The sequence below is a fragment of the Athene cunicularia genome (assembly GCF_003259725.1).
Source record: "Athene cunicularia isolate RWA chromosome 8 unlocalized genomic scaffold, athCun1 chr8_part1, whole genome shotgun sequence".
In the NCBI taxonomy this organism is placed as follows: Eukaryota; Metazoa; Chordata; class Aves; order Strigiformes; family Strigidae; genus Athene; species Athene cunicularia.
Window position 1 is genome coordinate 11,915,557 of NW_020799109.1, and position 24,442 is coordinate 11,939,998.

The window sequence follows — 24,442 nt, forward strand, 5'->3', positions numbered from 1 at the left end:
AGAAAAAAAAAAAAAAGAAAAGCAGCCTTCAATTTTTATTAACTCTTCCTTCTTCCAAAGACAATATCCATACTGCGCAAACAGCAGAGATTTTTTATTTTTTTTCTAAAACATCTACAGCCACTGACCAACCTGTCATCAGTCTTATCCCATTCAAGCTAACATTTCCTTCTTCACAATAGAAAATACAAGAAGAGGAAATGCAGTAAGATACATCACTTCTAGCTACAACAACATCCTGGGCTTTCTACTAACTCAGCACTTTACAAGCTTTGCAGCCAAGGCACCAGAAAACACACACACACTAAATGCTAGACGCCACAGATGACATACCTCCATTGCAATGTTTCATAAGATTTACCTTCTGTCACATGCATTTCACCTTCCATAGGTTTAAAGTGGTTATTTTTGATACTCACCAGTGATTACTAGCAGAGGTGTAAAGTAAAAAGTAAAATTATGTATGCCAACTATCTTGCAACAGGCACTTTCAGAAAAAATGTATCAAGTCTAACAAAACATTTCAGGTTTCAAACTAGAAGCACAGGTGTGTTCTTGATTTTCAGTAGCGTGTAAATTATCCTTTCAGGCTGTAACATCAAACCAGAAGCATCTGTGTTCCTTTCTCTTGCCTGGCTGGTGAAGAATGCAAACTATTGCAGGCAGAGAAATGCTGCTCTCACCATGGGCCATGTCACACTCGTTGGGGCTTCTGGATGTCACAGCAAACTACTGGTTTGGAAATTAATCTCTATCGCATGCTGCTCCGCCAGGAAAGACACTAGGAGCCTCTAAATTACACATTAGAAGTTAGTTGCCTTTTCAGCAAAAATGAGAGTCTTGTTGCAGACTTCCAATGTCATTTATCCGTATCACTATGAATACAGGGGCCAAAAGTCACTGCAACACGCAACAGTGCAGCCCACATGCTGGCTGGAAGTGGTCTGGACTCACAAAAGACAGATAAAGCCCCAAATACCAGGAGAAAGCCAAACACACACAGCCCAGCTGCAGGAAAAGGCAATCCTTGTCTGGAGTTACTTATTTAATTTAGAACAAAATAAAATGCAGACCCACTAAATCAAAGACAAGTACAACTGAGTCTAAAATACAGTATGGTCAGGGTGTGATGATTACAGGAGATGGACTGAGCTGATCACAGCTCACTGCTAGAGAAAGGGGCAACCCTACTCCTACCCATTCCTCCCTTAAAAATACTGGCTGCAAGAGCCTGCCTCGGCACTCATGTAACATCTCTGTGCCCTAACCTACAAGATTGCTTTCATCTCCCATCACATTAGTATAAAGCCTTATTCACCAAGTTAACCATCTAGACAAAAACATTTCCCACTCTTTCATGCAGTGGGATAAAGAAGTGCTAGAATATTAGAGAAAACAGAACAAAGCAGCTAGAGAGAACAAAGCAGAAATACTCCAGCATCTCCACCAAGAACTAGCTTGGATCAGCTGGCCATGTTAACTCTGGTTTGATGCTGGCCTCTGCCAACATCATCACGAACACCCCCCCATTAGGGGGTCTCTGCACTGAAGCACAATGCAGAGCTACTACTGGCTCTAGTTCTGGAGAACTCCCTTCAGATCTAACCAGGTTGTAAGGTCTGATCCAGCTCAGGCCATGCCTGACCCACCAGTCTCCAGACAAGGCATTTATATGGCTGTGTGGAATAAGATTTTTTTTTTTTTTTAAGCCAAAAATGAGTTAAGGTAATAAAGAATTTATTTTGCATCCACTAGAACAACATCATGGAAAAGAATCTGAACATTCTCAGCCCACAAGAGACTGAAAGGCCCATGAGGGCTCAAAGCAACAGTATTAAAAGAGAGCAAGGCAATAATCTAAGGACCAGGCTTACTTGTGCTAAGCAGCTACAGATCTCAGCTGACAGTGTGGTACAGTGGTGTACAGAAGCACAGAAATGAATGAACATGGGAAATGAAGCTTCATCATGCCCCATAAGAACAAGAAGTCTTCTTAGGTCAGAAATAAAATGCATTTCTACATTTCCAGGAAGGTCGGAATTGAATAAGAATCTAATAACTGACAACAATTTCACAATAAAGCATGTAATTAGGATTATATGAACAGAAGTACAGCCAAGCATAGCAATTTCTATAAATGATGCCAATCTTGTGCCAAATTCAATGCTGGCATTAGCATGGAAATTTCTCCCAAGTATTCAACAGAAATCCAGCTACCAGGCAGCAAGTGAGAAATGCGTTGTCAATGTCTGTAAACTCCCTACAGACCACCCAAAAAGCCATAAAGCACAGCGTACAATATCACGTTTTCAAATTGCATTTTGCATCTGTAGCCAATATAGCTATATACAAGCAAAATGGGCAATTTTTCCCCCTTATGCTACTAATCTGAAATCAACAATCCAGGAATTAACTTGGCTCGTTGGTTTTATCCTCCAAACTACCCGTAACTGATTTCACTGATGACTTGAGGACTATTAGCAGCTAGCTACTTAGAAGTACAGTACAAATAACTTTGCCCACAGAAATAGAAAATTAATTTAAACCGTTTTTAAAAGACGGGCTATATGTGGTTCTAATTCTCTCTGTGTTGAACTGGTAATTGCAAGCACAGTGGGGAAGGCAGAAGGTTCCATTTTAGTTATTTTATTCAAAATATTCCTGTTTGACAAAGAAATCAGTATGACACTCAAGAGACTCTCCTATCAAGAACAGCTCAGACCACCCTGATACATTTCATCCTGTCCAGTGCAGTTTGGTCTCCGTGGAACTGAGGCTCCAAGCCTTCATCACTGTCCACATGCAAGTTCTACATCTGTGGTAAAGGCCAGGTAAAATGACTAACCCTGCAATGAAAAAGGTCAAACAACTCACATTCACCTTGAACAAAGAAAACACATATGGACAGTTATAAAAGTTCAGCTGATGTAAAATAATTCTGCTAGAACTCAAGAGACAAGAAAGAATTAATGAAAAAAGTCATATGCAATGGATCAACTGAAAAGGGCAAAAGAAAGGTTTTCTTCCAAGGTTAAAAAAATACTGCTCAGGATTACCGAGCAACAGTGAAAGTACTGGACAAACAAGGACTTAACGTTGCATCCTTTCCTTAGGATTTTCATTTTAACCTCTTCAGTAATGGAACTTACTGACGAAAGCATTATTTTCTGAGGCTATTTAAATAACTGAGGAAAAAAAATAAAAAAGATTGCAAAGCCAAGATCAGAACAGGTAGAGCTGAGGCCACCTGGTCTCCTCAGCATTGCCCTGCACAGACTGCACACATGCCTATGTTCACCTGCACTTACTCTTTTGCATCCAAGTTTAAGAGTCTTTTTCTCCAGGTTGTCCAAGTGACATCAGGGAGAACCTCGAGTATACTGGTAAGACAAAGTCCAGTCCTTGGTGCCTTTCCCTGCTTTATAAAAATACACAGAAGCAGCAGAACTGACATCTGTAAAGACAACTGCTTAACCCTTGCAGCCCAGCACCAGAAGCATGCCTCACCAATCTACGTTTGCATATAACTATCCACCCATTTGACATTCCCACCACATGTGTATAAAAAAAAAATAAATTCTTCAACAACTTTTTTTACAGCCTCACTTAAGCTTTCTTTTTTTCTGGGGAACAAAAGAACTTCATTAACCAGTACTACTTCAGCAAAACTCGGAATTTCACGTCTATTAAAAATGCTTACAGACTGTGCAAACTGATCTAAAGACACCAGTTCTGCTGCACCGAGCTCAATATTCATTTTCCAGATACTGCACCTGATGAAGACGGCCATATGCGATGAAAATGGATACACCAAACGCTACCAGAACTACTGAAATACAAACCTGTGAGTTCAAAGAAGAGAAGGGAGAAATCTGTCTCCAGTCACAAACCCCTGCATGCCCTGGTGACACCTAAAATCATGAGGATACTACTTACTGTTTCAGTTTCAGATTTAGCAGCAAAAGGAAGTCATTTCCAGCCCTATACCTTCAAGGTGGTTTTTTTCCCCCCTGTAATTCCTGATTAGGGCCCCAAAGACATCAGGCACAGCTCTACAGCCTGAGGAAAGCAATACACCAGAGGCATCTCCTTCATTATACACTGCAACCACATTATTCACCCCCCAGGCACAGAAAGAACAAATAATCAACTACTTGCTGATAGTGCTGTACAGGTCATCCATCAGGAAGCTCTTTTGCCTGCTTGTCTTACCTCCAAAATAGGTTTAACAGAAGAAAAAGGTCATTCTAAGATATTACATTTTAAAATGCTCTAGTTCCCTTAACATGGACTATGTAACTCCTTACTGCTTTTTTTCCTAGTAAAACTATAGCAACCTTCAACACCAGAAAAGCAACTGACTGCTTTAAGCTGAATTTATTAAATACACTATTAGATGAAAAATTTCCTCCTATGAACTGCATATGCCCCTTTTCTTTTCCCAGGGAGTCATCTGTTTAAGGCCAGACTGCAACCTTTGCTAAATAAACAGTTGTTTCATTTACTACTATATATCTACTTGGCTAATGGAGTTAATGCTGCCCTACTGAATCTTCCAACATATTCTTTATTTTAGAAATTGTATCATATTTCCTAATAAAAGTCAAGAACAATATTAACAAAACAGTAAACTATATTGGCTTTTAGTGACTTACAAGATGTACTGACTTGATGCAGAGAGGTGCCACATGATAGAGAAAAATCCCATTAAAATACTTTTATTTTGAGGTATTCTTTAAGCCACTTCTTGGCATTTGCACCTCAGCTCAATCACAGCTGTATTTTCAACTGGAGGAATAGAGCATTAATAAGATGACAGATGATGATACTGAACATGCTGGCAAAGTCACGTAAGGACTAAGCAACCAATACATGACAGTCATTGGCAAAGATTCAAACAGCTCCCACAGCCTACAGCTCAAAGAAATAAAGAATGAAGTAGAACTTCATTAATCAAAAATGAAACTGGAAAAGCATTTTTGCAGAATGAAGCCACGAAATCCAGCAGAAAAAAAAAATAATATAATCTTTCCCATTTATTTTCTACTTTACAGGAATGCAGAAAAATGCATCATAATTTCACGTCTCCTTTCCCATCACTACCACATGACAGTCAGAAATGCAATTTGGGGGGAAAAAAACAAACCAAAACACAAAAAATCCAACATACCGGAACCACATCAGCTCCAAACACAAATTAAATCTTTTTTCCTCAAACCAAGAACATCTACCAGAGCCTCACAAATTCTATTAACATAATGTCTAAATTAATTATCACTAACCCTAGAAATCTGGGAAAGATCAGAGTTTCTAATTGTAGCCATCTATACTACCAGATTCTCACTGAGAAACTCAAAGAACAGCAAGTGATCTTCTACAAGTCAATGTTTTTCCTCTGATGCTAGGAATCTGTCATTGCATCAAATTCTACCAATTTGACAGCTGACAGTTTCAGTTGTATTCCTATTCCCGGCCTCCATCCATACCACTCTCCATCTAAAACATAGGAAAGTAGTCACCAAATTCACTCTGGAGTTGTATTTAGGACAGACACAGGATTTTTCTTGTCCTTCACAAAATGGTTATCTGAGCATCTTCAGCAGCTGAAGGAAACAGATAAAGTTTTCTTCATAGCTCTCACAGCTTCTCCCAAAATGGTTAAGGACTTTAGCATAAGTATTTACTAGCAGCAAACTCCCAAATCAGCATGGATTTAAACTCTCAGATTACTCCACTATCACTGTGAACACAGCATCTAGAAGCATGGTCTTGCATGTGGGCTTTCACAAGCATGAGCTACACGAGCTACAGAAGACATGCTTCTCTCAACCAAATTTTAAAAGCTCCATTTTCTTTGTGTAAGTCAAGTGAAACTTTTGATAAGGGTTAAGAATTAAATTAAAAAGCAACAACAAAGTTAAAATATTCAAGCAATTTGGGCAAGACCTAATTAGCACTTGGCTGCTTGAGAAGTTAGAACTATCATGTTTTAAACCTGCAGTGAGAACACCAGCTATACAACCAGTGGCCAGTAATGCGATCAAACGTGTCTAACACCACTCTAAGTCCTACAACTATAAGGTGTTTAGAACCTCAATAAGCACAACAGCAGATGGGGAAGTTGCACATTCAATGCACTCCTATCCTAACGAGCCTTAGAGAAGAAAAATTTAAAATTGCTTTTTCTCAGACACAGGAGGTAGAAGTCTTGAACAAAAATAGCAGGGGTATAAATCTGACTTTCAAGGTCCAATGTTTGATTTGCTAGCAACGGAGTAAAACAAAGCAACTAGAGAGGGATGGAAAAAAAATAAATAAGAGGAGTACTAGCTGTCTATGGCAAGCAAATGAAATCTAGGTCTCCTCAAACACTCCGTGTCCTGCTTAATGTTTCTCAAGTTCAGAGCATGACACTCTTCTTTCTGAAATAGTTTCAGCTGAAACACTGGCCTAGACATCACATCAAACATTTAACTTCACTGCTCAGTCTTTCAAGGGAAAGGGCAGTCATGAAGAGAATCACAAAATCATCTGGACTTGGGAAAGCTAGACCATGGGGTGAACCTCAGACAGTTCAGTCTCACTCCAAGTATATTTGATTCTCACATCCTCTAGGCTAATAATCTTCTGTGAAGCAGTATTTTAAGGCTCCACAACAAGATGATGTTCTGAACACTCTGTTCAGAAAGTTTATCCAGAATAACCTAGAGAGTATAATTAATCTGAGATATATAAAGACAGATTTCCAGCCTGCCTGAAAACTGAGATTTGCATGTGGGACAGAGTTAAGGGGAAAACCAAGATAAGGACAAATAGTCAATTCAAATAAAATACAAAAGCTGCAATAAGACATTGCCCTTCACATGACACAAAAAATACAAAAGAGCAGATCTAAGGAGCTATTTAATATGCACATATAAGTCGATGAGTACTAGTTTCAAGCAGCATGAAATCTTAACAGGGAGACTATTATTCATAGCTATTTAATTCTGTCTAATAAAGAAAAAGGTATATGTATTTTTATGTTTCAAAGTATGTAACTTTAGTCCCTTCTTACCCCAACCTGAAACATCACCTACTAGGAATGGCTGGGCCTGGAGCTGCCATTGTTTCTGTGGGTTCTTTCTGGGCTCTGTCTTTTCCTGGGTCTGCAGCAAGGTGAGATGGGATGGACAGCGGAAGCACAATAGCCACAGTTTTTCTCTCTCTCCTTCCTGTTCAACAAGGAAAGCTATCCCTCAGTTGGATGGACATCACACATCTTGACATCTTATTACACATATCAGTTCAGAGCAAGTTAAAGTTTGCAGCACAGTGAATGCAAAGTAGTAAATATGAAAGCAATAAACATACAACTCCCGAACATTTCTGAGCCTCCCTTCTCAAATATGAGAGTTTTCTTCATATTTCTTCAATGAAATTCAATCTTGTCACAGTGGAAGGGTTTACAAAAGATCAGATTTTACTGCCTTACTCCTAACCAATCCAAGCTTAAGTTGCAATATACAAGCAGAACAAAGACCAGTGCATTTAAAACAGACCCAGACAGTCAGTTGGCTTACATTAACTTGTCTCCCACCCTCCGTATTAACAGAACTCCAAAGGACACAGAGCAGTTGAACTATTTTTCATAACTAAGTTTACCACCCTATAGGTAGTATCATAACACAACATTTATGACTAACTCCATAGATACCCTGCACTGGAAGCTATCCACAGGCTTAACTGTTTTCACATCAGTTAGAAGCCAAAATAGTATTAGGGAAAAAAAAAAAAAAAAAATCCGTAGCAGGTACTATTTACAAGTTTTACTCCCGGTCAAATTCAGGTTTTAGCTGTACCAACATTAATCCAGCATAACTCCGGTATGGGCATGCTGATTCAGACATACTCAGCTGTAATCCAAATATTTGCCTGAATTTTACTCCTAGATTTTTTATCTCAAGCCTATTCAACTTCCCCTTACTTTTGCAGACTATAGAAACTACCACGCAGTACAGAAGGAGGCAGGCAACAACACACTTCAGTTATGACTGGTATTGATTAGAAGGGAGATAACAGAGGGTCTCTTTCCTCCATAAACATATCCACTCTGCGCTCACACATCAGATCATGCATCCACAACAGATCCATTTCAGAGATAAGTTTTAGAGAAGATGCAAGAAGAGCAGAAACTATTTGGGGTGTTGTGAACAAAGCAAGTTACTACCACTAGCTCAGGGGTTAGTAAATCAGAAATCCGTGTTCAAGCTTCGCTGTTAGTACCAGGCAGCAGGCTCTCTTTCAAACTGCGCAGGCAGAAGACAGGTGCTATGTTGGAAGGCAGCATGTTCCCCCTACCAACCTAAGAGGAAAGGCTAGCACGTAAGGTAAAATATAAAACCTTTACTTGGATAATTTTTTCTTTTCTGCAAGACAATAAATATCCCCATCTTTTAAGTGTTATGGGGTTTTTAAGTTATAACAATAATTCTCAACCTTTCACTTACACTTCATATATCATATACATCCACTGTAAACTGAATTTCATCAAGTATTGTGCTCACTATGGTGTGCCTTGGCTATAGCTCATATATTACACATAGCCAAAATGACAGTTGCTGGTTTCATGAAGTGCCCCCAACACAAAAGAATTTTTTATTTCTGGTTCAGTTTAACTGAAGGTCATGCTCAGGTTCCAAAGGAAATTAGATTGGGCAGGATTTGCCCTGGGGCTCAATAATACTGGTCAATCTCCACCCAAAAAAATAAAAGTTTCCAGCCCTATTTGTTTAGCTACGACTTTTTTGCCTTCCCCTTCCTGGAAGCATTCCTGATGTCTTTCCCCAAATAACTCAACTGTTTGTTTAGCTGAGAAACTCTCCTAGTAGCATGGAACAGTTTTTCTTCAGCTGGTGAGTGACATCATCTTAATGCCTTTCACATGAGAAAAGAAGCACAAGCTGCATCACTAACACATGTAACATGTCCAGGTCATCTTGGTAATGATAACAGGCCTTGCTTGGTAATGGAAGGGTACCACATGTTAATCCTTGTGTCGCACTAAGACCTTTAATACTTGCACTACACTTAGGAAAGGCTCTATTTACCCACTTTGGCTAGATGGTTGATTCCCACAAAAGTCTGACTCAGTGACCTGCCTCCCAACATGGCTACCATGTCTAATTAAGTAGAAGCCTTGTCATGAGGTGGGAGATAGAGAAGAAGGCAATGTTGTACCTGAGCCTATTGTATGTCCAACGGAGTCAAAGGAAAGAACCACTGAATCTGTAACACAAGAGTACAAGTTCATTTTCCCCTTTTTCTTAGTACCATTTCTCACTGTAACATTTTCTTGTTATTTTGCTTAAATAACTCCTTATTCTGCCTTCCGCCAGGAAGCAGAACAACTTCTACACCAGCCAGACAAAATAACAGGCATCTAGCAAAGGCAGAACACTGGAGTATGCAACAAATCATGATATCGTTACCCAACGAAGTACCTACAATTTATTGAAAATAATTTCATTACACCTAATAATCTTGGTCAACCTTACCAAAACTGAATCATAATATGGTTTTGACTGCTAGACTGGAGAGCTTTTTCTCATCAAATTTATTCTCAATATTTTGTCCCTACTTTGGGGACTCACCTATTATGATCAGTTCTTCCCTGACACTGTTTGCTAAGCCAAGTATTTTGTCCTCCTTGCAGTTCTCACCATGTTTTCCACATCTTTACTCACACTAGTGGCTCCCTAGCTGAACGCATTTCAAATTACCAATATCCTTCACCTGTATTCTATATGCAGCATGCATGACAAGTATCAAGAAAATATAACCTCTCTGAGGTTATAACCTGATACCATTTTATTTTGCCATCTGGGGATGACAATAGTGCTTTTATCCATGATTGCAATGACAACTCTTGACCGCCAGTTAATGCCCAATACTTTTAGTTACCATTTCATTCGATGTGACGCACTTTGTTTCAGTTGTGGTTTACAGTTACTAGTTTTTATACATGTAATTTGATATTTGGCCACATAGAAACCATTATTGCCTGCTTTCACTAAGCTCACCCCATGATCCAGATCCCCTTATTAGTCAATCATTTTCCTCATATACCACTCTCCCAGACTAGAACTTGTTTGCAAAATTTATCACCAACAACGCAATATTCTGTTCCAAATGGAGCTGCAATAGGGCACCATGCTCAGTGGTGGGTTTTTTTTTCCAGCTGCATTCTTACTTGAGACAAACCAACACTTATTTTGGTAGGATGCCTCCTGGTTTGCCATCCATTTTGATGCCAAAATGAAGGAGAAAGTCTGCTGAATTCTACTGCAGTGGAGCAAAATTGGGCCCAGAACTTAAAGACAACTTGTCAATGGGTAAAACACAGCAAAGAACAAAACACCATGATAGGATTAATAATTTTATGGAATGATAGGTTTTAAATTGACACAGCAATAGTAGAACTGCCTTTCATCTTCAGCTAAATGAATAGATTGAATTCCTTTAAGTTTCTGTTTGTCACTTAGGCCTCAGATGTGATCAACTGATCACACATCCCTTGCAGCACCACAGCTGCCTCAGTGCAAGCCCTTAGTGCAAGGCAAAAAGCCCAATCACAATCAGATTTAGTGTGCTGAAAAGAAGCTCCCGCTGCATCACCTTACATTTGGGCAGGCTACAATCACAGTCACTGACAGTTACCACATTTCAGCTGACAATAACTTAACATAGGACCGAGCCCTTGGCTTTTCTATACTGTGTTTATTTTGCAAATCTTACAAATTCAATGAGAAATTTTCAAAATAAACATAGTAAAACCGTTCATTTAACTGGATTTAAAACAATTTTTACGAAGGTCTGTGCTGTCCAAGATCCAACACTGTGGTAGTAACGTTAAACAACAACAACAAAAAAAAAGGTATTACTAGTCTCAAAACTTATTCCAGTAAAAATAAAAATCCATCTGGACTTAACAACTGTATTTCCTCTGTTGGGAATAAAATTCAGACATTTATATATTATTCAAAATAGCAAGGGGTTTAATTCATTTTAACTGCGTTAAATTCATCTGCCATCAATTAATTCTGAAGTATCTCTGTGGGGTTCTACTTCTAAAAAACTGTTGAGATTTTTATCAACATAAAGTATTGCTTTGTAGTTAATGCCAAATTTAAATGTTGTTCATTTTCCTGCAATATATTTTGCATTCAAACACTGCACATGAAATATTAGGACCTATCTAAGAATGGCTGAAAAGCATTGCAAGCACCAAATTAATCCCATTATTGCAGTCTACTAAAACAGTATAATGTTTCACTCACTTAACCGAGAACATTGTCTTCCTCACATAAACAAAAAAATTACAAGCAGAGTAAACGTGAGCTCCCTTTTCCAATCCAGTCCTCCATGTGACTATTAGTTTCACAGTTTTAATACCAAATTCACTGTGAATAACCTGCATTACTGTCAATTCCCCCTCTACCCCCACATGTAATTTCACAAACCATGGATCTTTATTAAAACACGGTGTTTATTTCTGGCATTAACATTTCAAAAGGAAAGAAGCTATAAATTTGAAAAAGGCTGAAGATAATCGTGTGTCACCTTTCTTCCACCGAGACAGCTATTCACACTCAGCCAAATTCAGAGCTACAGGTTATTTTTGTCAGAAGATGATGGAGATAAGTATTTCTTTGAAGTAAGCCAGATTTATTTGCAAATACACCGAGTCCTGCTTCCAAACATAAGAAAAAAAGTTTCTTTGCTTCTAGCTTCAAATCTCTTCCAGTCATCGCTCAGTTCAAAATCTTCCTGGCTTTCTAGACTTTTTTTTTCCAGAGACAAAGTGGCTGCTCAGTCTGTGCCCTATGCCTTCCCCCAAGCCCGAGTCTGCACTACCTTTCAGAGCCAACCATCAAAGACTCTGTCTTTCAAAACTTAGTAAGACACGATGTAAAACATACCCACTTATATGGGCCCTTGCTTTAGGCTCCAAGAAGTGTTTATGTCTGAAGGAGCGGTCCCTTAACCTTTCAGCTACCTACTTCCATAAAGCAGCTAAAATGTTTTTTCTCTTGCCTTCGCAACTGAAGGGCAGTCTTTATGCCCAAATCATGAAATCTGATACCTGATAACTTGCCAATATGCACAGCTTAAGGCTGCACACACCACAATGCCAGCCTTTTACATCTGTTTTCATGTTAGCTAAAATCATTTTTTCAGTGACTACAGCAGTTTAAAAAAAGAAAAGAAAAAAACCCAAGATACAGAAAAGCCCAAATGCAATTCTGGATCTGACCCAATCCATCAGAAGAAACAAGGCATTCAGTGCCAGGAATAATAACAGCTGAGACCTGACCAGTCAGACTGCAAAATTGCTTTGGGTCACACTTTGTGTAAACGCTGCACTGGGACCTATGCTCTGGGTCACTTTCCCCTTCCACCTGCCACCTAGCTAGAAAAATCAAAAATTTGACCCGACACATGAATCTGCTCCATCATCCCCCAAAAACCAGTGCTGTGTAGGGCCACCTGATGTGCTTCATCACAACCCTTTTGGAGTGCAGAGGAAGGCTGTACGAGACCCCTCTGCCAGGAGAGCTCACTGCTATGGAACAAACACAAGGATCCTGATTTAAATTCTGTTCCAGCAATGCTCCATACTAACGGTAGAGCTGAACTTGCCTTTGAAGGAACACAACGGGATTTGCACAGTTGTATCCTGAATTTAAAACAAACAAACAAAAAACCCTGCAAATCTGAGGCAGCTACATTTGTTGCTGCACTTACACCACAGTCCATATAAGCCACCCAGGTATGAGGACGAATTATATTTCAAGGCAAGGGATACACTGCAAGTGTCACTGATCCCTTATCTCTTCACACATACACACCCCTTTGCACTCCAGTGTCCCCCATCTTAGGTCTCCTGCAAATCCTTCCTCCTGTCTGTTAACCATGGGCTTTCTCAGAGTGTGCATGACTCTACACCACAGTCCCCTGTCTCCAACACCAACAAATTAAATTACTCATCTTGCAGCATATATTGTGCATCTTAGGTCTAGGCATGTAGACACCAGTAACTTTTTAACTGCTATTTCTTACAAACTGCCAAATCTTTTCCACTCTTTAGTCTCTGAACAGAAAAATAAATGAAGGATTGGGTCTTCATGAAGGAGTGATGATCCTGACCAACAAACTGCAGATTTCTAGGAGACAGAGAGAAACAAGTCTATGTTGGAAAACATCTTAAGTTTCAAACTCCAAGAAAGAGATATGGACAGCACAGGATAACATTTATTATCATGCATGGGTACTGCACTTCAGAGATGTGTGGAAACAGTTCTTAAAGCCCAGTTGCGTCGAGTTTCTGAAATGTAAGAGCAAATACATTGACCAACTTCCAGCGCAAGTACTGTCCTTGCTTTGATTTCATCACTGATGAAAATTCAATATACAAACTGAACACAGAATGAGAACAGCAAATAAAACCCACATTTAATTAAGGACTGTATTTAATTTGTATGTTTTCTTAAGTGCTGTTTCAGAATTTCAGTTAAGACTTTTACAGTAAGTCCCTCTGAGAAGCCACTAACTAATTTTACTTTTTACTGATTTTTCCCTGCAAGAATCAGTAGATATTTGTCTCATCCTATTGGACACCAAAGAAGCTGAACCAATAACTTCTCTTACCCTTTTTTTTAAAAAAAATGAAAAAGAAAAAAAACAACAACAAAACCAGACTTTAGCAATAAACCAACTTCCCCAGGAAAAAAAATCAGTAGAAAAAATTATTGCGTGCTGCTTTGGAAGTGATCCTGAGAAACCACAAACCATCAGTCCCACAGGAGTTATAAGAGTTTAATAATAAAGGCTTAACAGCCTCGATACCACATACCATTACAGCAATACGCTCCACAGACCAAGCCAAACAGGGAATACCATAATACATCGCAACATAAGGCTGTAATTTGGCACATCCTCATACAGAGACTCAAGCTCTGAGGTCTGCATTGCTTTCTCGTATGCATGATCACTGTTAAGGTTTTCATTCCATACCCCTGGTCTCCAGATACTCTGATGGACTCCTACAGAACTGCAACCTACATTTAATAACATTTAATGTAATTTCTACCTCCAGAGCTTGATCAGAGACCAGACATCCCACAGAGCTTCATCACCTGGACTAGGGACAACAGTTACAGTAACAATATTAAAGGATAAAATTTTGAATCAGAGTCAGAACGAGAAGGATTTTAGGTGCTGCTTTTTTACCGCAGAATTAGAAAATCATCCATAAAGAAAAGGGTCTGTCATTCATTTATCTTCCTTTTTCAGCGGAGTGCTGAAAAGGATAGGATCAAACACCCCAATAGCCATCAAAATTTATTTTCTCTTTGAGATCAATATTCTATAACATGACATATCAGAGAAGAAATACAATGCACAAAACTCTTCATAACTTAGTGACGGAAGGGTCAGTGGTAACAAAAGTTATCCTTTTATTTTATCTAGTTAGAAAATGAAGTTCACAAAAGCAGCATCGCTCTCAAAAAACATGCTACTGACAGGATTCATTTGGCAAGGTCTCAGAACATGCCCTGCCCCAAAGAAAAAATACTAGGGAAAACCCCCCCGCTCTTATCACGACTATGCAATGTTCTGGACAATTCTTATATCCAAAGAATTGAAGGGAATTAAATTATTTCAGTTCTGTTTCGCAGAGATCTCACTTAGATACCTAAAGCATGAACATCCTTCCTCAGATTTAGTAAACACGAGGACAACTGCCTGCACTTATAAATTACTTGACAGGGTATCCTTTACTTCTGAATGCTTTATTTTACTTGTTGAAGACAGATTTAGGGAAGGGCCAAGTAATTTATTGTCTAATGATAAATGCCATCCTACTAATTTATTAAGTATCCTACTTTTGCATTAATGTTGTGTTCCCCCCCCCACTGCTTGGTTTATTCTGCTTTAATAAGCTCTTCTTTAGTACAACTGATTTTCCTACTTCACCTTTTTCTGAGCACTGTGAAATGGGTCTCTGTTAAGAGCACTAGTCACTACAAGGCCATCTTCTCTACCATAGCCTCATGGATGCTTTGAGTTACTCGTATTCTTTATTTAGAACTCAAGGCATTAATGACATCCCCTATGCACCACTTCACCCAGTGTCAGTAGAGGTCAAAGAAAACATATAAGACTACTCTTGCTAGTAATCACAGCTCCTACATACATACTCTGTTAAAAAAAATCAGTAGTGTTCCCATGCTTAGACACCACAAGAAGATACAATCTCAATTGCATTGTTTGATGTGTGATCTCAAGTGCATTGTTTGAGCAGCATTATTTTAACATTTTCAGTATCTCAGATGATGGGATATATAAAGACAACACACACAGAGCACAGGCACACTCCTTAATCACTGATGTGCAAGCTAACAGCAGTAGATACAGGGATTGCAAGTTTTGGCAAGCAAACCATATGAAAAGTTTCAGTCCAGTGCTGTTTGCAACTGATAGGAGACCCAGGTTCAAAGTTCAAACTTATTTCCTTTGTGGGAAGGGAAAAGTCACTCAGCAACAGGACACATCTTCAGCAACAGGAAACATCTGACTGTAAAGAACACTTCCAATAAACTCTGGATTTTCTACTTTAATCATTTGTCTTAAAACAAGGCTGCAATACAGTGTTTCCGCTGTACTAAATTTGAATGCCTGTCCTGTGTGCCACCTGGCCGTATTTGTGTCGGTACAAAGATGTGGGAACTGGATGGTGCTTGTTTCATATCATGTACCCGAGGGGAACATTCACCCTCTTTTGAGAATGCGTATCATTGTGAAATATCTTAAGAATGGAAGAATTTCATTCTAATCTAAATATTGAATTCGCTTATGTACTGTACAAAGTTGAAAAGCTTCTGCATTGATGCTCTAGCCAGCGCCTTCTTAAGCACTACCTTCATTTATATAGTACTAACTTTTTAAGCATGCAGTACTAGAGCAGGCTGTGCAGAATCTCCATTTCTGTGGCTGAACCAATCCCCTCTTCATTGACAGATGACTTCACGGCCAAGCTTAGAGTTGAACCCAAATTCCTTGGCCATCCACTCCACTCAGACAATAGATCCCTTTTTAGTTTCAGCCTGGAGCCAGCCAGTTTGCACTCTGAGAAAGTGGACACAGAGCAATGAGGCTGACACACAAGCTCTGCCCCAGGGAGCGCATCACACCTGGTTCAGAGCTTGTCTCTGCAAACTCATGGCCAAACTAAAGAACAGTAATACAGGTAATCTTGCTACAACCTGTGCAACCCTGAACAAGTCCTTTGATGAAATTGTTTCTCATCTCTAAAAATAATCAATCTGCTTTTTTCCAAAGGTGCTCAGAGCTGAGAAAGGATATAGCTAAGTATTATCGCTTGTCTCAATTTTATGTGGCATCAAGAGCTACTGTTTACATTGTAAACTGCAAAGTAATTCTCTCTCATCTCTCAATTTCCTGTCATTTAATTGACACTACAAGTCTTAGCAATACAGAACTTGAAAGATGTAGTAATATTTCTTTAATGAATTTTTATGAATTTCATGGAACCTAACCAACTTTTACACCCGCTGTTGTGCGCATCGCTCCTCTTCCATCAGAACGTTCGTAATGAGTGGCAAATTAACTAAGCAAGAAACAACACTCATGTTCCGAACAGATGTATTTTTAAAATGTTCTGAGCATGCCAATTTTCTTTATACTGCAATGAATGAACTGAATGAAAAGATGTGTCCTGCTCCAGCTGGCAAATGCTTCAAGAAGGATATCACATAGCTATTGTCTTCATCAGTATCCAAATAACTGTTTGGTAGCAGGAAGGGCTGGTATGTTTTGCTCATGAGATCAGCATCTATTTGGATCTACTACCTAACTTCATAGTGCTGTGACCAATGAAACTCTTGGACACAAGGACGATGTGATGCTTCACTCCAAGCATCCAGTATGTGTAGCTCCTCAGTGGCTGTCACAGCTCCCTGCTCCAGGGGAGGGCCAACAGCACCGGCCTCTTAGGTTGCTCTTTCCAGAAGAGATGTGCAAACAGTCCTCCCAAATGCAAAGGAGAAGGGGAGATCAAGGTGCTGCAGAAGTTCAATGAAAAATTGGCTTTGATGAACACAAATGTAGAGACGGTACAGATCTACCACAAAGTCACAAACAGGCCAAAATGTACCAATAAAGATGGCATCTGAAAGGTTTTGCTCTTGACAGAGAGAAATCCTTTAATTAATCCCAAGCACATTCTTAGTATTTTAAGGAGCTCATGTCCTCCTAAGCCAAGTCACATATTTTGGTTTCAATTATTATTGTAGCAATAAGTCAGTCATACACCCAAATTCCATAGTGGAACATGCAATAAATTACAAAACAGTAAAACATTTCTCTTCTAAGCTTACAATCCATGTGGCAAGACAAAAAATGGATATTGGCAGACAAATGGGAAAACATGGGCCAGTAAATATACCAGTACAGTTCGAGTACATTTTCTTGAGCATCAGTGGTAGTACTTGTCTTTAATCAAAGCAATATGAAGAAATCAAAGCAATATCAAGAAATATGGTATTTGTGTACCCAAATGTAAAGCACTTGCTTTAGGTTCAGAATACGTTATCTTCTTCTGAATCTATATCTCTAGCTAGCACTTCAAATTTATTAATTCTTTAACACATTTATTTTAAAAGCATCACTACTAGTGTTTCCTAGATAATCTCAGTAAAAGAACACTACAGCTGTCTTTATAATTAAAATTAACAACAAACTTGTACATTCGATATATCAGAGGCACAGTGGAAATTGTATTTAGACTTACCTATGTATGACTGTTGGATTTAACTATTAGGAATATTTGGAGGATAGACCAATTTAACCATTTACATGACTTAAGACAGAAAAATACTGAATCAATAGAAAATATTATTCTGTGTGGAATGCACCTAATAATCATTAGTACAGACATTATTTTGTTCAAACAAGAATATTGGACAGGAGGGTTACAGACCACAACTAAAGTTTGGGGTTTTCTTTTTTTTTTTTTTTTTTTTTTTTTAATTAAAGCACCTAATACCATTTATTTGGACATAAAACCTTGGAAATACTTCAATACGTCATTTGCAAACTAAGGGACAGACTCAATATTTTTGTGATGCAAAACAGATGTAAACAAAAATTAATTGGCCAAAGCTCTCTGGTTGATTTCAATCACAATTCAAAAGGTACAAATTTTTTTTAAAGTAATTTTAACCTAATAATATTTATTTATTGCAATCATTAGCAAAATGTAAATAGCATACTCCCTTCGGTTTTCTTGGTTAGTGCTCACACGTGCAACTTTCACATAACTTTTGGAATACCAAGCAACTTCCATTACCAGAAACGCCTCAAAAAAACCCCAAAACTTTCAAACATTATTACTCTCTACCATGTGATTGCAGCTTGAAACTACAAAGCAAGCAAAATACCCTTACAATTTGTCCTTAACAAGGTTCAGTTTCGAACTAAAGACAAATACACTAAAATTTCTTGACTGGCGCAAGGAAAAGGAATTCTGTATTTTCATAATGCAAACAAAATATATATTGTTACCTTAGATACTATAAAATGGAAAGCATTCATATTTAGAGAGAAACTGCTTTACTCTTGTAGTATTTTTATTAAATATGGACATGAGCTTTTAACCTTGACAAAACACAGACTAAGAACTGTATTAGTGACAGTATCTCAAACTTACATATACTCACACAACTGTCAGAGACCTCTGGAAGGCTGCTGCACATCTTTGTTTTACATAAAGATACTTACATGCAATTAATGGTAATTAGGATAACAACAATTTTAATAGCCTGATCTTGGTTTTATGCCTACCAGACCCATTCAACCATTTTTTTTTTCCTCTCTCCCTGGTATGGAAAAAACTTCTGTGCGTTGGTTTTTCCAAGATAGCTCTCAGAAACCTCTTTCCTCAAAAGCAGAAATATAAATATTTCCAACAGGAAACTTACATTATTGATTTTGTTTGGAAATTATCTACAACTTATGATATTAAACCAGTGGTCAAAAGCCTCCCCTTAAACCACACAAATCTGTACTAGCTGCCAGAATAACAGCCAACAAGTTCATATGTACAGCTTTACAGTGACTTACATCTCCTGTATCTGCCCAGAATACAAAAACATGACAGGAAGGAGTAAGGCATAAGGAAAGGACAGGAGCATAAACCATCTCCTGACTACAAGTGCTTTATAGGCATCTTCTCTAGAAAATGGAGATGTTCTACTTTCGTTTGCATTACAAGGACACAGACCATTTATTAACGTGAAGGGTGATACTGAACAGAAAGTCTGTTTGCATCCATTTTTCACTCATGTTTTCTGCAGTTTGGTGCCAGGGGGAAGTTAGGAGGTTTTTGATTGGTTTTTAGCAGCATCACCACAACTGATTCCAAAATCTGAAGAGGTTTCTGGCTCATCAAATCCTAAAACTCATTAAGTTTCCAAAATGTGCACTAAAATTTGAACTTGAGAGGTCCTACACAGTACATGATTTTATAGGTAGTATATACCAAGAGATATCAAGCATATGTTCTTTCAAAACCAAATGTCTTGAAGAACAGTTTGTGTACCCTCAGCTTGTCTTCACCTTCCAGCCACACTAATTGGTCTACAAAGGGCATTATGTCTACACTAAAGCCTTGCATCATCCTAAATCAAACACTAACATGTGCAAATCTGAAATAAAGATGTTCCAGAAGTCATCTGTGCATCCTAGAAGGATGCCAAAAACAAATGCTATTCTGTTCCCACAGTATCTGCTTGACTATGAAAGCTCCCATACTTAGTGGGAAAAGCAAACAAAAAAAGCGCCACCAAAACAAAGAACCAAAACCACAGTAACTTTGAACAGTGTGTATATAGATTCTCACTTCCTATTATTTTCTTTTACAGAAGTATTTGATTTCAAGGAAAAAAAAAAAAGGGGGGGGGGTCATCAAAACATTAAAAAAATAACCCAGATGGACTAAATACTGTCAGTAGTGCCTCATTTCCACATGCAGAAATCACAGGACAATGGAAAGACATTCAAATAGCAGCACCAGAAGCAGCAGTTGATCATCACACCACCCAGCCCCTGGACAAATACAGCTGGAGACGATCTAAAGAAAAAAGTGTTCCTCCTATCACACCACATACAGAAATGCAATCAATCCCTTTAAATTAGCAGAGAAACAAGCCAATGAGAAAAACTTCAAGGCACTCAGAAGGTTAAATACTAAGGCACATGAGTTCCAGTCTAGGATCAATAGACTTAAACTGCTGAGCACCTAACTAAACTGTTTCACAAAGCAAGGAAGCCTTCTTTTAAAAAAAAAAAAAACAAAAAAACAAAAAAAAACCCAAAAAAACCACCAAACCTCATAGTGTAGTTTCCAAGCCAGCAGTGACTAAAAGCACAACCAAGCTGCCACTCCCACAAGGAGGGTAATGGACTAAAAGAGGCCAGTCTCACCTGCAGCTACAAGAACATTTACTGTCCAAGGATGAATTGTATTGAAAAGATCCTTGTCTGTCAGACATGAAAAGGAAAGTGATACAGAGCTCATGTGCAAAACTGATACAGGCAGTAAATTACCAGAGAACTGCATGCAGATGAGCGGTGCGACCAGGCTCATCTGCTATAAGGTGTCCAAAAATCTTGGGTGACTATTTGGGAAAGCCACAAACTCTCCTGCATGTTTCAGCAAGCAAATATAACAGACAACATAATTATATGCTGGAACAATATTGAAGGAAAGAAACTAAAATTTTACAAGTTCAGTAGACGCAACTTCTTTTGTTCGGTCACACGCATTGACACACATTTTTTTCAGCTTTGTCACAATGCTATGTCCAATTATTTATGTTGTTCAGTTATGCCTCTGAAACACCCATATTGGCTTTGCTCTTGAGTGGCCAAATGGACTTTCAGAGGACTTGCAGAGCCTCTGGAAAAGACAAGAGCAAAACAAAAAGCCCACCCCAAAACCAGAAAGCAAAACCAACCCAGAACAGTGGACCACTTTCATCAAAATACCAAGACAAGAGAACAGCTTGCTTAAGAACAGTAATCCAGCATCCAGCAGTACCAGCATCACTGAAACATCAAATGGTTTTGATGAAGATCATGTGAAACTGCCAACTCTAGTTCTCCAGAAGCTGGAACTTTAGAAATTGAGAGCTGCCAAGAGCAACTCCCATACTTAAATTAATTCAACTTGCACAAAGAAAACCCACTGTAATCTCAGAAAGACAAACCTTCCAGAGCGCTCCATGACAGACCCTATTCCCTATTAGCATTTCAGCACCTGCTGAAGTGTGCTCCCAGCCAGGATTTCACAGGCTCACTGGGATTCACAAATTTTAGAGTTTTGCCATTTCTGGATTACTCTACCAGCAGAACTCCTTATAAAAGGCAACAGTCATTTTATTAACCTTATTCTAAAACAGCTGCCTCATCTAACACAACTTCATTTGACTGGCAAAAAACCCCAACAGCTTGATGCTGGCAGGTCTGGGATCAATTCAGAAATGAAAAATGGCCTCTTAGTTTTGTGACAAGCCATCAACGTAGGCAACTTTTTGGCCATAAGTCTGACTGTGAAATTGCCTGCTCAACTGAACAGATGATAGAGAAAGAGAGGAGAGAATTAAGTGAAGGGAGACAGTGATGAGTAGGGCATTCTACAAATAAAAATATTGCAGAAACCTGAGACAACAGTTCGCAAAACACAAAGGACGGCTGGCCATTTGGAGAAAGCACTGTATGTTTTCAAATGGCTTAAGCTGTTGGTTTTAAAAGTCAGGGTTTGGTTGTGGGGGAAGGGGTACTTTTAGTTTTGTGGGGTTTCTAAACTTTTATAAAAGAACATCCTTCTCAGGCAGGATAACCTTGACATTCTTTCTAAACCATACTAAAACAAACATGCCCACTAATTCTCCCAAACCAAATCAAGTAATGGCAACACTAACCATAATAGATGCTATTCAACACGATACACAAACCCAAGCATCTCAAGGCCAAGGACTCCATATGGAGAAATGCGAGCCAAAAGCAGGATTTAGGGCCAACTTCAAAATTGCACATATGGAAGAGAACTGCAACCACCTTAAGATCCTCACTGCATCCAAGCTGGCAGTTATCACCCACTCCAGGCCCACAGACACTTGAGAGAAGGAAATGAGATTTATCAGTTGCAGCAGACCACTTTCCCACAGCTGGTTTTAATTAAGCTAATTTGGTGGTAGTGACTAACAGCAAGCAGAGCCTTCTCACATCCCTTCGCAAGTATTTTTGCCAACACTTCACCATCTGTGCTGACCAGGAATACCGGATGCTAACTAGGATATATTCTGCCTGAGGTACACCATTTAAGAGTGGTGTATCCACTCCCCTTACATATCAGCTGGTACAGCCACTGCTTACAGGTAACCAACTGGGTGTGAGAAGATGATGCAGAGCTTGAAGAAAGGTACCAGACAACCTCCACTGATAAAAACCACTCCTGAGAAGGCAACTGGATCACTTGCCAGAATCCCATTATACCTTGGCTATACCATGCTACATGAAACTTATTAATGACCAAATGGATATTGAACAGATTTTGGAGCTGTAAGAAACAAAATAGCCCATAATTCCTAGGCTAGCTGTGCAGTTGACTTTTGTAGGCCAGTTTTTCATTTGTGGATACATACAGGATAGGATAGTTTTACCATGAAGAAATGCTTTGGGTTATACCATGATCTCAGAACAAGCCAGGGCAGGGCTAGACTGTGCAAATTTAAGCCCCATTTCCAGGCACACATAAGGGGATAGAAGTGGGTCTGGCAATGGAGTCATTTTAATGACATCTAACTAGATGAAAGTTTTTCTAAGGTAAATCTGTGTCCAGTAATCAGAACCAGAGACTAATAGCATCAGTACCAGCATTGGTACATAAGACCAACAATCATAAGGACCAGATGGATCAGTAAATAAGCTAAGAACATGACAAAAGAAAGTACAGCCTACTGCAGGTACATTTAGCACTTATCCAGACCTGGCCTGTCTGGTTCACTCAAAGTATAAATTTCAGATACAAAAATCTCTAGCTCAGATTAAAACACATGACCTAGCCAGCTCACCACAAACACAGGCTGAGGTATTAATGTTATTGATACTCAAGCCAGGGAAGTCACAACCAAAGCAAAGGAAACAAGGCAAATTTAAGGATTATGTCTGGGCTTTAAGAGAGCAGAATTCAGCCTATTCAGGGACCTGCTTCAGGGAAACCTATAGGATATAGGCCTGGAGAGAAGATAGGTTGGTTGATTTTGAAGGAGGACCTCCTTCAAGCTCAAGAAACATCCAGGCCAATGTGAAGAAAATCAAGTAAAGGCACCAGAAGACCTGCACGGATGAACAAGGAGCTTCTGACAGAACTTGAACATAAAAGAAGGCATACAAGAGGTGAGAGCAGGGTCAGGTGAGCTAGGACAAATATAGACACACTGCCCTGGCATGCAAAGACAGGCTTAGGAAGGTCAAAACCTGCCTGGAGTTGAAAATGGTGAGGGACATGAACAAGGAGTACTTCTACAGGTAATTTAGTAGCTAAAGGAAAACTAGGGAAAAGTGTGGGCCTCCTGCTGACAAAAAATATGGAAAAAGCCTGGTGAAACAGGCAGACAGATCTCATGAAGCTCAGCAAAAGAAAATGCAAAGTTCTGCTCCTGGGGAAGAATAACTCTATGCTGTACAGGCTGGTTGCCATCCTACTGCAAAGAAGGACCTGGGAGTCCTGGTGGAACAGCTGAACTGAGCCAGCAACGTGCCTTGGTGGCAAAGGCAGCCAACAGCATCCCGGGCTGCATTAGGCAGAGGCAAGGAAAGGGACCCCTCACCTCTGCTCAGTACTGGGGAGGCACTGCCAGAGGGCTGAGTCCTGAGCTGGGCTCCCCACTACGAGAGAGACATGTTGGAGTCAGTCCAGCAAACTAAGATGATTAACGGATTGGAGCATCTGGCATGTGAGAGACAGAGAGCTGGGACTGTTTAGCCTTGAGTAGAGAAGACTCAGGAGGATCTCAGTAATGTAACCTGATGGGAAGGAATAAAGAAGGCAGAGATGGACTTCTCAAAGGTGCCCAATGAAAGGATGCGAGGCAATGGAAACAAACTGAAAAGCAGGAAATTCTATTCAAACATAAGAAAAAACCCCAACTGTATTGTGAGGTTGAAGTTCACCTCCAGAAGTGCCTTCTAGTCTCAACTATTTTGTGATTCTGTGAAACACCCTTGTTCTAAAGCAGCATTGCTTTCAGGGTTTTAGAGCAAGTACCTCCCCTCACATTAGAGTGATTCAGAACAAATTGAATGCAGGAGTCAA

At 39.2% G+C, this 24,442-nt stretch overlaps 1 protein-coding gene across 11 annotated transcripts in view; it reads right to left on the reverse strand.

Annotated features, from left to right (window-relative positions):
* ST3GAL3 (ST3 beta-galactoside alpha-2,3-sialyltransferase 3) overlaps positions 1 to 24,442 on the reverse strand; it is a 200,384-nt gene that overhangs the window by 140,429 nt on the left and 35,513 nt on the right. For 8 of the 11 annotated variants that reach the window (XR_003398894.1, XM_026853479.1, XM_026853480.1 and 5 more), the window contains 2 exons: positions 9,220 to 9,267; positions 7,080 to 7,214 (listed from right to left, as the gene is read on the reverse strand). The exons of 1 other annotated variant lie outside the window; for it this stretch is intronic. Coding sequence is in view for 8 of the 10 variants with exons in the window: in XM_026853479.1 (XP_026709280.1) it covers positions 7,080 to 7,214; positions 9,220 to 9,267 (183 nt within the window). In the remaining 2 variants the exon portion in view is untranslated. Of the gene's footprint in view, positions 1 to 4,154; positions 4,158 to 7,079; positions 7,215 to 9,219; positions 9,268 to 17,087; positions 17,092 to 24,442 lie in introns of those variants that run through there. 2 more of the 11 variants (XM_026853488.1, XM_026853482.1) reach the window with 2 other exon arrangements.